The sequence below is a fragment of the Falco rusticolus genome, chromosome 4 (assembly GCF_015220075.1).
Source record: "Falco rusticolus isolate bFalRus1 chromosome 4, bFalRus1.pri, whole genome shotgun sequence".
In the NCBI taxonomy this organism is placed as follows: Eukaryota; Metazoa; Chordata; class Aves; order Falconiformes; family Falconidae; genus Falco; species Falco rusticolus.
Window position 1 is genome coordinate 100,201,328 of NC_051190.1, and position 14,163 is coordinate 100,215,490.

Sequence of the window (14,163 nt, forward strand, 5' to 3'; positions counted from 1 at the left end):
TACTGTCCACATAAGCTACTTCTGTGCTACACCGTGTAAAGCCATACCCCCAAAAGGCTTTGGTGTTACACGATAAACGCACCACATACTTTAACCTCATTAAATGTGGTCTACCATAGCGGGACCTGAACAAGTAATTTGCGTGGGGAATTTTTTTCTGCCAAGGAGATTGACTGTCCTACAATCTTAATCATATCATTGGTTCAGTAAAAGGAAGAAATACCTGATTTGAATTGAACACCTAGGTCTAGCATTATTCTGGAGACTACTTCCCACTAAGGAAGTAGCTTAAACTGGGTTTAAGGGATAATAGCAAATGAACAAAACCCAAGAATTAAATGCTTGCGTGCTGTATTTAGCGGTAAGAGTGATTGCTGTAGTTAGGTTGATCTCTAAGAGAGTTCATTTTGAGATTATTTAATTGCAAGTGAGAAAATTGTTTCTTTTGCTGTGATTGTTTTAAGCAGGATTTTGTTATGAGTGGATTCGTTTTATCATGTAGTTACTTTAAATTAGTATGGTTGCTTTTTTTTAAAAAGTACTAATGCTGATTGCTAAATTAAAGCCTTCATTGTTCCTCAAGTAGAAAATTTGGCACCACTGAACCACATCTGGATTTGAAAATATATTTTGTAAGCTTGTTGCGGTGTAGTTGTATATGCTTATTTGTTATTGAGAGCAAGTGTTGCATACAGAAAGCTGTAATTCATTGTTTATCTTTATAAAACAAAGAAGAGATCTGTACAAAGGGAAGTCACAGATGTGGCGTTAGTACAAGGATATTGGAAAAGGTGAACATAGTTGCGCAGTACTGCTGAATGTCTCTGGTTGTTTTTTCAGAGCAGAGGGCAGCAGTAAGATCCAAGCCCGAATAGAACAACAGTCTGCCCGAGCATCTCAACCTCCTTCGCAGTTCAGAGCCCCAACCAAGCCAGCAGTTGGACCTAAAACTTCTCCTTTGAAAGATAACCCTTCACCTGAACCTCAGCTGGATGACATTAAGAGAGGTAAAGAAGGACTTGTAGTTTCCTAGTTTTGGTTGGGTTTGTCTTTCTTCTTTATAATAAAAACTATGACTGTGCAATTTATAAAAACGTTAGAATGTTCAGGGATTAAAAAATGGTACTTGACAGCTGGTTTGTCATCTTTGTATGTCATTTTAAGGCATCTTAGTGAACTATTTATTCTCTTCTGCCAGCATAGATATTTATACTGCAGTCTTCTCTGGCATGAGAGAACTTCCTCTTTCTGGATAATTTTCTTTCTTCCAAACTATTTCTCTGTGCTGAAGACAAAACAAGCGTGAACTCAGGAACCTGTAGCTGAGTGCTGGATGAGTTGAATGGGTGTCTTAGGCAACGACGACAACAGCAACAAAAGTCAATGGTCTGAGATCTAGTTACGCAATCAAGTAACTTGGACGAAAGTTATTCCTGCACTGAGTAAGGTTGGAGCCTTTTGGCAGTGGGTTGGAAGGGCTGTGTGGCTGTGTTCCCATCACAAGACCTGGAACTTGTGTCATGCCAAGTAGTGCTAGTAGCAGAGGGATAAGAAAGTGAACAACCTAGCAGCTTCCCCTTTACCGCAACCACTCCTCTGCAGCTTTGATCACATTGCAGTGTAGTTGCTATACTTGTATTGAAGTACCTTGAAGGGATGACTGGCTCAGCTCAGTCTCCTGCTCCAGCAATACTTTATTTCAGTGTTTCACTGTGGGCAGAGCGAGCTTTCTTTGCCCATTTCCTTCCTGTCATACTGGTGTGGTATCTGGTTTTGTTGTGGATAACACAGTCAGAACGAGGAAGACTTTAAATTTAAATTTGTATTGGTTCTCTTATGTTTCTTGTCTGGCACCAGATGCAGTTATTTTAAGATTGTTCTCTCTGTCTGGTATATGTTCTTCTGGATCTCTTTTTCTTTCTTTTTTTTTTCTCTGTCCAGTATAGCTACTTTTGCCTGTAGACTTAGCCTATGTTAATTGCCCAGACTATGTTAATTACTTAGCAAGGTATTTTTTCAGTTCATGGTAATCACTAGGTGACACTTTTACTACTAAGCTATCTGTGTGTTTGCACAGGTGCTGACTGGTCTCACTCTTTCGCAGCAGTAGTATTTTCAATACCTGGACGCTGGTCAGCAGACAGAATCAACGTCTGAGAGTCTGTTAGCTACAGTTCCCTTAGCTGCATTGCCATTTTTATTTTCTGTGTAATAGGTAAGGAGCAAGATAACAGGTGATATATCAATTTAAAAATTGAATCAGTTATGAACTTTAAATGCTATTTTCTTGTAGTGTGTAATAAGTTACTTTACCGTTGGTGCACTCTTTTATATACATGCAGCAATTTGTAAAGGTCATGTTACAGTAAAATAATTACATTTGTTTGGTGTGACACATCTGTTCTACAAAGACCATTTTCTAGTGGTCTAAAATACGAGTCACATTGTTTAGAGCTGTCCTAGTAATTTTTTTGCCACCTGATCATCTTTCATTGGAAAGTACCTCCAAATTAATAACCTGTAGAATTTTGCTTCCGAAATCAAGCAAAAAACACCTGATGTACTAAAAATAGGACTTACAGGGAGAGTTGTTTAAGGCCCCAAAAGAGCACAAATATCTGGGCAGGATGGTTTTTTGTTACAGTATATGCTCTTTATAACTTCTTTCCAGCATTGATTATCTACAGCATCATCATTACTAAACCATTTATATCATAAGAACCTACTTGGGAAAGGTAGAACTAAAATGGCACCATTCTACAATGAAAATAATTAATAGAACTTAACTGTAAAAGCTGTGAGGTAGTCTTCAGTCCTGTTATCTTCCCTTAATGTGTCTTTTTATGAACAAAGACTTGTAAATTTTGAAGTTGTTGTGTTCTTTCCATTAAAGCAGTAACTTTCCATTTGGGTGAAGTAGCTCCTTTGTACAAAAGAAAGATAAACATAAAAGCTAAAATTCTGTGGTTTTTTCATCAATGGATGCAGCAGAGAACTTACAATCCCCAAAGGAGGTGGTTGAAAGGATCTCTGGCGCTATGACATTCTTTCATTCCCTGTATGCCCTACTTAAGGGTGTGATAAGACACACAGCCCTTGTGATGTTTAACGATAGGTTTAAGGTAACCTCAGTGCAGGTTTCTGCTTTCCCTGGGTACCCTCAGCTGTGCATTTCCATAGCTTCCATTACAGGTGAGCTGGGAAATGAACTTTCAGGTAGGTCAGTTCTCTGTCCCATTATACAGCTGTCCGAACAGCAGTGCCTGAGGACAGAGTCGGAGCATGTAGGAGTTGAACTAGTCCTTTCCTTCAAGCAGAGAGGCCTGTGGGAGGCTAGGTCTAGGGTCCTGCATCAGAGGAATCTTTTCCCCTGCAAGTTTTTATAGTGTCCTCCTGCCTGAAGGGAGCAAATGAGAGGGGTAAGAGTTTGTTCTTTTGAATACTTGGCTACATCTGATAACACTTCATTAAGCAGTGAACATTTGCACACATACACCACAATACAGCCATTTCTGTGCATGAAATAATGGATGTTTATCAGACATATTTGACCACAACAGAAGTGTTTTTGATAACATTGACACAATTACAGCATGCCTTACTTGGGAGGCAAAAAACCCACACACAGAAACATATTTCTGGTTTGGAGACTCTAAATTCAGTGCTTAAAAATCGGAGCAGATCTTATTTACCTAAAATGCAGCTGTAGTGTGTAAGGATTATGCTATAGCACTGTTTGTCTTTCAAGAGCACCTCAATCCAATTGTTTTCACTTCATTGTAAAATACTGCCTCTTCTGGCTTCCATCTCCACATGCTGTAAGTGCCAACATCAAGCTGATTTCTCTCCACCTTGCATACCATTATTAACAGTAAGCATTCTGCTGTAGGCATACAACCTTATCCTCCCTAGAGCTGAATAACTTTATTTCCAAAAGTTCTTGGTATTCTTGCAGCCCAAGGTTGGGGCTTTAGTTAAAAATTCTGCATAGCCTATTGGAACTGAGAGAAAACATAAGAACCCTTAGACATGACTATGGAAAGAAATTAGGGTATTTGGTGCTGAATATGTACAGAAGACAGCCCTGCTGGGAAAGATTGTTCAGTTTGTATAACGATTTCTGACCTTCAATTCTTTTTTTACTCTAGAAACTGCATTGGCTGCCAGTGTAAAACAGTAAGCCATTTTGTTTTCTTGAAAGCAAGCCTACAGTTGAAATGTGCAAATGTTAAGGTTTCCCTAGCAGTGTCAGCCTTTTCAGATGATGTAGACTCAATTAAGGCAAGTGTGCAAAACTATACTATATGGAAAGCTTTTTTAAAAGTAACTGCTGTACATCCTAACTCTTGTCATCTTTTAAACCTTAAAGGTGCATTAACATGAGGTGTTTGATCTTACGGCACGAAAAGATCTAGGAATGTTCTGACTCTTATGTTGTTCAGCTTAGCATATATGTACACATATACACACACACAACTATTTTAGTTGGAGACACCGCAAGGAAATGTTTAGCCAAGGCTTCGATACCTATAACTTCACTAAACACAACTGGCAAATAGGAAAATACAAAACCGGACACTTTAAAGCAGATATGTTTTTCCTATAAGGCTTTGGTATCGTCATCGGCTTAGCCACCATCTTTGACAGTGTGACCCATGAGGGTTTTGAACAGATTTCCTTAGTGGTCCTGCTGGAGTTCTGCCTGACAGACTTCATGATGCAGCAGCCACCATAACATCAGTGAAAAAAAATTACTTTTTTCTCATCTGCTCAGAAAAGATGTTTTGAATTCTGGGCTCAAGGAATTAAGAAGCAAAAGAGATCTGAGGGGAAGCTGACAGCCTGCGAGGCAGAAGTTGACTTGAAAATGGGCTCAGACCAAGTTTCCACCAGTTACCACTGTTGCTGATAACACCCTTAACTTCCCAGTTCTTGAAGCTTCTGCTGTTGCCGCTGTTTTGCTTTTCCTGCCTGAATTCAGCATAGTGGGTGTTACCACTTCTTCCAAGGCATTCTTCCTTTCCTTCCTCATAACCAAACTTCTTTTGTGGGCTCTTAGTTTTCTGCTTCCCCAGCAGAAAACCCTCACTTTTCAATCTGACACTGATCTCTAATTCTGTTTAAAATTAGCCAGGCTAGTCTTCCTTTCCCATTTGCAAGACTGCATCACTTCCTTCAGTTATCCCCTCACCTACTGTAGTGAGTTCAAACTTCTTGTTTAGATTTTTTATTTTCCTAGTTCTCTGGAGTGCATTTCTTGTTGCATCTTTTCCCTTTCACCACCAGTGCCTCTTAGATTGCTTCACCTTCTTCACACTATTTGCTGCTTCTGGACAGCTATATTCTTCTTAGCCTCATCCATTTCAGCCATAGACTCTAGCTTTGTAAGCATGAGACTTGGCCTTTATAAGACTTGTTTATTGAATTTTTTTGCAGTATGCACTGTGGTCTATGGGTGGTTGTGTTTGCTGCAATCCGGTATATTCTAACAATGTATTATTATCATCACTATAACTTAGAACTAACAACTCCCATCACCGGAAGTATGTTGAAATTTTACATCGTTAAGCTACGGGGAAAAAAATTTAAATCTGGGCATTTTGAAGGGAAAGAACCCTTATTCCTCTTCACCTTTCCTTTAGCTTTCCCCTATGAATTTCATAGCCTTGAACACAGGAAACAATTACAATTTGAAATCCTCTGTATGGGTAGGCTGAGGACAGTGACTTAGAAGTGCTTATTTGTCTATGTAACAGACTCCAGGTATGAAATGGATTTTTAAAGCCTGCAAGACTGTTGGGAGGGAATAGGGGAGAAAGGCATTACAGTACAAAGGAACAATCTTCTGCTGGCCTAATCATCCATTCTTCCTCCCTCTTCCAGTGGGCTCTTATGCTATGTATTCAAGATGAAAGAGTAAGTTTTATCTGGCATACTAGCAAAGTACAGAGAGCACAGGAGGTCTAGTTAGGGATCTGGATTTAGGAAGTTGGAAGAACAACTCCGCTATCCTTAAATACCCAGCTGGAGTGAAGTCGTATGGTTGTTCCCTTTCAGTACGCTTTCCTTGCCTGTGATTCAATATAACTGTATTGAATAGTTCTAACATTTGAAATTGAGCTCTGAACATTGAAATTGAAAAATAGTTTTAAAAACAGCAAAAGAAAACAATTTCTCAAACCAATACATGCTGAGCTAAAGGAACTCTCTCCAGCAAATAAGGTGGAGGCTGAAAACATACTCTGTAGCATTAAATAGCCCAAGGAAAATGGGTCTTACTAAAAAAGAGAAGAGTTCCAGTTGCTCAGACTTAATCCTGCAGGGGCTGAAGATAAGAAGTATTAAAAGTATTATTGTGCTGCCATTTTTACATAAAGGGAGGACTCATTTTACATGATCTAGCTATGTCATGCACAAGGAGGATGTCCCTAGCTGAAGAGCTGGGGTTCATCTCACTCTGACACACATCTGACCTAAGGTGAATTACTGCTTGCATTAGTTCTCTGTTTCTCAGGCAAAGATGATAATATCTCTCCCTTCTTTCATTCTTGTCCCTTTAGCCTATGCCTTCTCCAGGGCAAGCACTGAGTTCTAACCCTGTGGGCACAGAACCACTAGTACAACAAAAGCCTACCTTTTGAGGGATTCGCATCCTGTGCTTAACATATGCATGAATATTGTTCTCACATGGAAATGTACCTAGGTGAACCAGGTCATTCAATACTCGACTTTGTGGGTGAATACAAAAGAATTGTCCTCTAATAATGTTTAGACCACTTATAATTATGACAGATTTAACAATATGGTATGATTTGGGGTGACTTACCTTAACAGTTGTTTAGTAAGCAGTCTTTCAACCAACACTAGCTGTCGCTGATGCAGCTGTCATGGTCCTGTCATGGTATTCCAGTGTTTCTTTGCACTGCAAACCCTGAAGTGGGGCATGTCTGACTCGAATAACTTCCCAGTTTGAGTAGTCTCTGTGTTTTCCTGGTTACTTCTAAGTTCTGTAGCAAGTTAAAGGTACTGTTACCACTCCTCAACATGTGAATATTCTCATCTGTTCTATCTGCCCCACTGCAAACTTATCCGATGTCATCCATCTGCTTCTGAAGTTTGTTTACAATGAGTGGTGTGATTTTGCACTGGAGCAGTTTCATACATTATCTGAAGTCAAGGCAGTTTCTGTTGTGATCATGTACCTGTGTTCCCTGTCCCCACCCCTGCCCCTTCTTGTGCTTTCCAAAAGCCTAAATGTCACTGACATCTAACAATTTAGATTCCTTCACATTAAGATGCTGTTAAAAAATGGGCTGGCTGTTGGCCTATAAAATGCAACTGGGAAATGTACTTACTTTGTATGTAGAGCGTCCTTTCAGGAATGTAAAGTATATAAATAATAATGGTAGAAGTGGAAGTTTTATGATACTGACTTATGCTGTTGCTTCTAAGTAAAAAAGTTTTCAGAATTTTTTGTTTTTCCTTCTTGTCTCTCTCTTTCATGTGAGATATTTTGATGTGATAAATTGTACTTGACAAAACTACTTCATTTTCACATTCTTTTCCAAAATTCCGTGGGGCCCTGTTTATGGTCTCAACCAGAGGAATGTCTTTTTATTTCAGAGCTGAGAGCAGAGGTTGAAATTATTGAGCAGATGAGCAGCAGCAGTGGAAGCAGCTCATCGGATTCAGAAAGCTCATCTGGGAGTGAAGATGAAAGCTCCAGCAGTGAGGGGGAAGAGCCAGCACATGTTTCCCCTTCCCAGCCACCACACCAGCAGTATAACAACAGGAATGCTGTTGCTAACGGCACCAGCAGGCCACAAGGAAGCAATCAGCTCATGAACACACTCCGTATGTAAAGGCTTGTGTCTTACCACTGTGGGAAGCTGCTTGAGACCACTCATTTTCTTAGCCTTTTAGGCTAACTCCATGAAGTGCGGTTTGCCAAATAGGAATCCCAGAATGTTGCACTGGCTGAAATATGTGGACAGGTTTTTTGAACAGAGGGCCGAGACCTGTCTGAAGGTGTGAAGATTGCTTCAGTTTGGTCTAGAGCCTGTGGGCATCAGTGCAATGGCCCCTGTTGACCGTGCTAAGCCTTGATTCAGGCCTCTAGGTGGAATAAGTGGGTAGAAAAGTATCAGTGTGGCAGGATCTGGCGCACTGACGGATGGGAATTATTTTAATGTGAAAACACAGATTAGACCTAAATAGTGGGGTTGTCACATGTGGCAGTTAAGTCTGTAAAGAATTGTGAATGGCACAAGGCTGTCCTCTGGTCATAAATGCACAGTCTCTGCGGTCTTCATTGTTAGCTGTATTATTTTGTCAGAGTATGTACTCTGTGTTATGTTGGTCTCAGCTGCATTTTCACAAATATCACGTTTTAAAGGGAAAATTAAAATGCCATGTATTTAGTTAAAATACTGCTATGGCATTTGCAAGCATTGAATCAGTAGAAACTCACTCCACCTTTTAAAAACTAAAAGACGTTTTTAAAGTACAGTTTTGTCCCATGAGAATTTCTCTGGAGAGATGGTGTAGATCTGTGTTGCTCTTTTGTTACGCTAGATCAGGTATATTCTAACTCCGTGGAGTTAAAATATTGCATTTCCAAGAAACTAGAACTTGGTTATCATAAATTGTTCTTAATTCCTCCCGAGGCGTGATTGTGTACATCTCTTGGCACCCACACAAAGGGAACTGGTGGAGTATAAATACAGATGAATGTAGAGTTTCCAGCTTTGAGAAGACAAGTGTATAGACAATACTAAAAAAGGCCTGCTGGAAAACTGGAAAGGCCTGTCAGTCTTCCTGTCAGTAATGAATGTCTAAGCAAAATCCAGAGTTCAACAATGGCATTAGGACACTTTCAGTTTCCCTGCTCCTGGTTGTGAGCTGCCTCTTCCCTGCTTCTCCTGGGCCACAACAAAAATACTGCATAGGTCATGGAATGTCAAGAAGCCTCTAACTTGAAGAAAATTTAGGAACTGGTAGGGTAGCTTCTTTTTTCAAGCAATGATTTTTGCCTTTGGACTTAAAATCCTTTTGCCAAGGATTAATCTGTCCTTAAGCATTCAAGTCACTGGTGACTATATACATGGGAAGGATCACCCCCTAACCCACGTTCTTGTTTCATAACAGGGGAGAGGAGATGAAGAAATCCAAGGCATAGCCACTGCATAGCTGCTCTGCAGCTGTTTGGGGGAAGGGCCATGGGAGAGTGCTGGAAGAGCTAGGTTCAGTTACCGGAGCATGAGCATGATTCTTGCCCCCTTTTATCCCCTATTCCTCACCAAATCACAGTCACTTTGCAAAACAGGGTCTGAGACTGTAGGTTTGATCCATATCCTAGCCGCCTTCTGTTTGATCTCTCTTGCATTTTGGAGGGGGGGCCTTCACCATCACAGCATGTGTCAGCTTAGTTCAACTGGGTAGCCTTGAATTGCAATGGCTTTAACATTCCTCTTAGTTTGTTGACATGTGAAGGCCTTGCCTTGGCTACCTAAACAGCCTTAAAACAAACAAAAAAATATTTTAAAAGGGCCAAGAAAGCCAGGGAATTCCCCAGTGCCTTGTCCCAGAGCCTTATACGGGAGCTTGGCTGGGTGGAGGATGTGGAATGCCTTCCACAGCTGCTAGCGTGGGGAGTGCTGTTCTCCCACCAGGGAGCAGCTTTGATGGCTGTGCAGCCAAGGATGCTTGGTTTGGCCTGGATCTGACTGTGTATTAGACCCATGCAGCTCTTAATGTTCTTGGGCATGGAGAGCAGTTCCATTAAATGACAGATGATGTTTGCATTCATTTCTTGTGTTATTCTTATTTAAATCTTCTAGTGTAAATGTGACTGTTCTTTGGTTTGATTGCCATGAAATGTGAATTAATGCCTACTCACTTGTTGTGTTTGGTTTTTTTTTTGTTTTCCATAGGAAATGACTTGCAGTTGAGTGAGTCTGGGAGCGACAGTGATGACTAGAGGCTCAGCTTTAGCTGTTTCTGTTACATATACATGAAGAACTAATTTACCTTGAAGTGATCCTATTGCTTATGAAGAGGAGCTGGCACAGAGATCATTCCATGTGTGGAATTTTAACAGAAGAAATGTATAGCCCTACAAAACAGCAGACGTTGAGGGCTGTTACTTTGTGAATTAAGTGTATATTTTGTGTATATTCTTACCCTTTTAAAGCTCTAAATAGATATGTACAGTGGGTAAGTCAATATATGATCCTGTCAGTCATCTGTAAGTTTAATGTGTAACTGTACAATGTCATCTAAAAATGTCTTGTTTGTAGAAGATATGCAGCCCATCAGGGCTTTGCGGGGGGACAATTTTGTATATAGGGTGAGCATGAGCCAACGAGTTTAAAAAAACATGCAGGAGTTAGTGTGTGCACTGAAGTGAGACTGTCATAAATTAGGTTTCAATACTAAGTTGATTTCTTTGATTTGGGACTTTTCTAATGTCTTTTTATTGCTATTTATGGTTGATTTAATGGACTTGCTTTTAAACTGTTGGAAAACAGAAATCATAAAACCATGTTCATCACAAACCTTGCTACACCAGTGCCTTATAAGCAGGTTTTTTAAATAATGCTTCAATTCCTGCCACCTTTCCTATAGGGAGCAATACTGAAGCCTCCTCAGATTTCTTCTGCAAACAAAAGCTGTATTTCATATACAGCCAACTGTACTCTGAGGGCAGTTCTACCAAGATATATGTCAGTCACCTGAACACATCCCAGTAAGAACCAGATCAGTATTTTCTTCTGCAACTGAAGTGTCTCCTTTAACTCAGACATTCAGACCTAGTCTTCCAAAATATTTAGGAGCCCAATTACCAGTGAAATTGCAACATCACAAATACAGAGTATTGGACTTACTGAAATTGTAAGACCAGAGCCCTCTTTGCAGTTTCCTAGAGAATGCTGAAAGAAGAGATGACTAAACAAATAACCATGAAACAGCAGAAGTCTCTCTCCCACTACTGTTGTCCAGGTAGACTTTAGTCCACGTTGTTGGACAGGATTTCTGTGCTTGGCAGGAGTACACAGAACATGAAATATTTCCCTAGGGTGAAATGCACCCCTGTTTAAGGGGGTTTAAAGGGTGCTTAGTTGGATTATTATTAACTTCTTTTGCTCGCATGGAAAATGCGTGCCACAGGCAACTCTTACACCTGGAACACCAGGCTGACTTTTTAAAACCAAAATTCAGCTGGCATAGGACAAGTAGCACCACAGTTGTGGTGTAATCCAGGGGCATAGGAAGCTGAATTGGATGTCTTTCCATTCTTAAATATCTGCATTGCACTGCTTTTGTCATTCTGTCTTAGTTTGTGTTTTAACTCATTTGTTTACTGAGTTCTTTCCTTTTTTTTATGGTATTGAAGAGCAAGGGGACGTTTGAAAGGAGATTTTATGAAATGGTTTATTTTTTTGCATTAGATACATATTTAGGCATATTTTTGCATTATTGTACATACATTTAAAAATACTTGGTTTTTTAAGTGTTTTGTGATGTGGGTGCATATTTTATGAGACAATTATGAAATATACTTGATGTAAAGCCACAGTTGCTCTCTTCCCCCCCTCCCCCCATCCCCTCTTTCTTTTCCCCCTGTTCCTCCTCCAAAGTAAAAGTGCTCTGTTTTAACAAGCTTGTACTAGTTTGGGATTTTACACTTTGGTGCAGGAGATCTGCATGGTGGTTGCCAGTCTAATTAATACTAATACTGCTCCTGACTTTTCCCCAGCTTAAGATCTCAATAAGCAGGGAGACATTCCTCTGATGCCATTTCCCCATTACTGGAGCTTATTCCCGAGTTCTGGTGACATTATGTGCGCTTAAATGGAAAAGCGGCAGCACAGCATTTTCATTGCTTATCATTCATCGCATGTGGGCAGCCCATCCACTCATTGCGACTGTGTCCTGAGCAGCTCCCAGCATCTCCTGTCTGAGGAGCTCTCTATGATCTCCACCATTCCCACAGCTCTCATAGGTACGTGGAATAGGTTTTGTGAAGATGAGCCATGTGGAGACTTCAGTAGGCAACTTGTAAGATCAGAAAGGGTGGCTGCCACTTTTTTTTTTGCTTTTTCTGAATACCCATTTGAGTGTGTTTAAAGCCATCACCAGCCTGACATTTTGACTAGGGCTTTTAAAATTTTGTGTTTCATGTATTAAATAATAGTAAACATTGTCCATTCCATCCTATTAGGTGGTTGTTTATTTGTTCATGTTTTCCAGCAAGTTTTATTTAGATATAAACTGGAATTCAAATTACTTGCAGAAAAGCAGTTATTTAGAATTCTTTTAATTAGTTGCAATATCTTCAACATGCTGGAGAAATAAATTTACTAAAATATGTTTTGATTAAATCTGTTAATGAAACAAAGTATTCCTGATTATTCCTGGTAGGTTCTAATCCTGCAGGATTTTAGCACTGGCAGATCTTACCACCTTAATGCTAATTTTTCCACATGAAATAGGAACATTTTTATATGCCAATTAGTTTAAATGTGAATTAACAGTGCATATGGAATGCAATTATCTGAATGAACAGGAACTAAATATTTCTTTGCATTCATAGGAGCGCTGCCTACTGGCTATGGTGAGGTCAAGCCGTTTAAGACAGCTTTCTGGTGGTTTCCTCTGTTCAGTGACTTTGTCCATTTCAATGGTTTGACTTTCCTTAAAACTTCACCAACAAACACGGACTGCTTACGACTTTTCCCGTAACTAGAATTGCTTTAAAAGTAATAATCGATATTGATTTAAATTGATTGAATTAGATTTTCATCATTTCAAATACTGTTATAATATTTTTTATAAAAAGGCTTGGCTTTCAAAGGGGCAAATTCAGTCCCCTGCTTGTTTGTGTTGGACACCTTAAAATAGGATTGCAGCAGTGCCTGAGCTTGTGTTTCAGATTTTAGTGATGTGCAGAAAAGTTTCCACCCACCTCTGCCCTTGTTCCACCCCACAGGCTGACCAGCCCTACAAGCAGGCATGGCCTGAGTCACTCCAGCGAAACCACAGTCACAATTGCCTCTGGGCAGAAGGTGTCCCAGTCCCCTAATGAAAGTCACACATTTGCTAGAGTGTGCAGCACTACCCTTTCTTGTTCCGCCAAAGCATCCCCCTTAGGTCTTGGTTGAACTGATTTTTTTGAGAAGGCAGATGGATAGGAAAATGTTTATTTTTGTCAGATTGCTTGGAATAGCTCAAAGCTTAACTGTGAGTAGTACATCTGTTTTGAAGATGCTGTGCCTAAGCTGATTTGCACAGTTTGCTTTACTATGGACTAGCTATATGCCTGGTTATAGCTATGTTATCGAAGTAGTTAAAGCTTTGTAATTTTTTTTTCCCCTCCTTCAAAGTCCGTTTATTTGAATAAAAATAATGGAAGTTCAACAACTCATGCATGTGTGTTTTTGGTGTTTGTTTTTTTTTTTTTTATTTTTAATTTGAAAACTAAGAGAAATGTAGCCTGGAATTACTTGTAATGAAGAACACTTATTTTCAGTAATTGCCTGCGCTTCATTGTTTAGTGTGCTATGCATTTCCTGCTAGCCACTGAGTCAGAGCGATGCTATGGAGAGCACAGCTGCCCAGCAATGGGCATCTTGATGGGATTGTAGGCTTCTGCTGGTAACTGAGCGTCTTGGGTTGGGATCCTAACAATGAATGACGACATCTTGAATCTACCTGGTTATTTACAGGGTTTTTATAGACACACAAATAAATGCAATATCAAAGGAAAAAGAGCATTGGTGATGTTTGCCTTCAAAGCAAAAGCTACAATGTTGGGGAATCATTGGGACAGGTGTGAACTTAAAACATTTGGTTGTTAGGTCTGTTATACACCCAAACCCTGTTCTCAGAAGATAAGCTGATTAACGAACTAATAGTTAGTTAGCTGATAACTAACTGGTTTATGTGAGAAGGGTGTGTATATAAATTGAAAGGTATGTGTTTAGCTATTTCTTCCTATTCCCACTGGTTACACTCCCTTCCTTTCTTTCTTTTGTAATTCCATTATTTCTAGCACATGCAGGCTTTCTGCCGCCAAAGGTCTGCAGGAATTTACAGGAAAGGGAGTGGGTGTTGATATGTTACAAATGCGTTAGCTGTATTCAATTTGGCTCTAAATTTATT

General features: G+C 39.8%; 1 protein-coding gene across 1 annotated transcript in view; it reads left to right on the forward strand.

The window, feature by feature from the left end:
• EAF1 (ELL associated factor 1) overlaps window positions 1–13,426 on the forward strand; it is a 22,405-nt gene extending 8,979 nt beyond the window's left edge. Inside the window, exons 4-6 of the mRNA XM_037383378.1 lie at window positions 841–1,007; window positions 7,624–7,854; window positions 9,933–13,426. Of these exons, the coding sequence (XP_037239275.1) occupies window positions 841–1,007; window positions 7,624–7,854; window positions 9,933–9,979 (445 nt within the window). The 3' untranslated portion in view covers window positions 9,980–13,426. The remainder of the gene's footprint in view (window positions 1–840; window positions 1,008–7,623; window positions 7,855–9,932) is intronic.
• The last annotated feature ends 737 nt before the right edge of the window (window positions 13,427–14,163 follow it).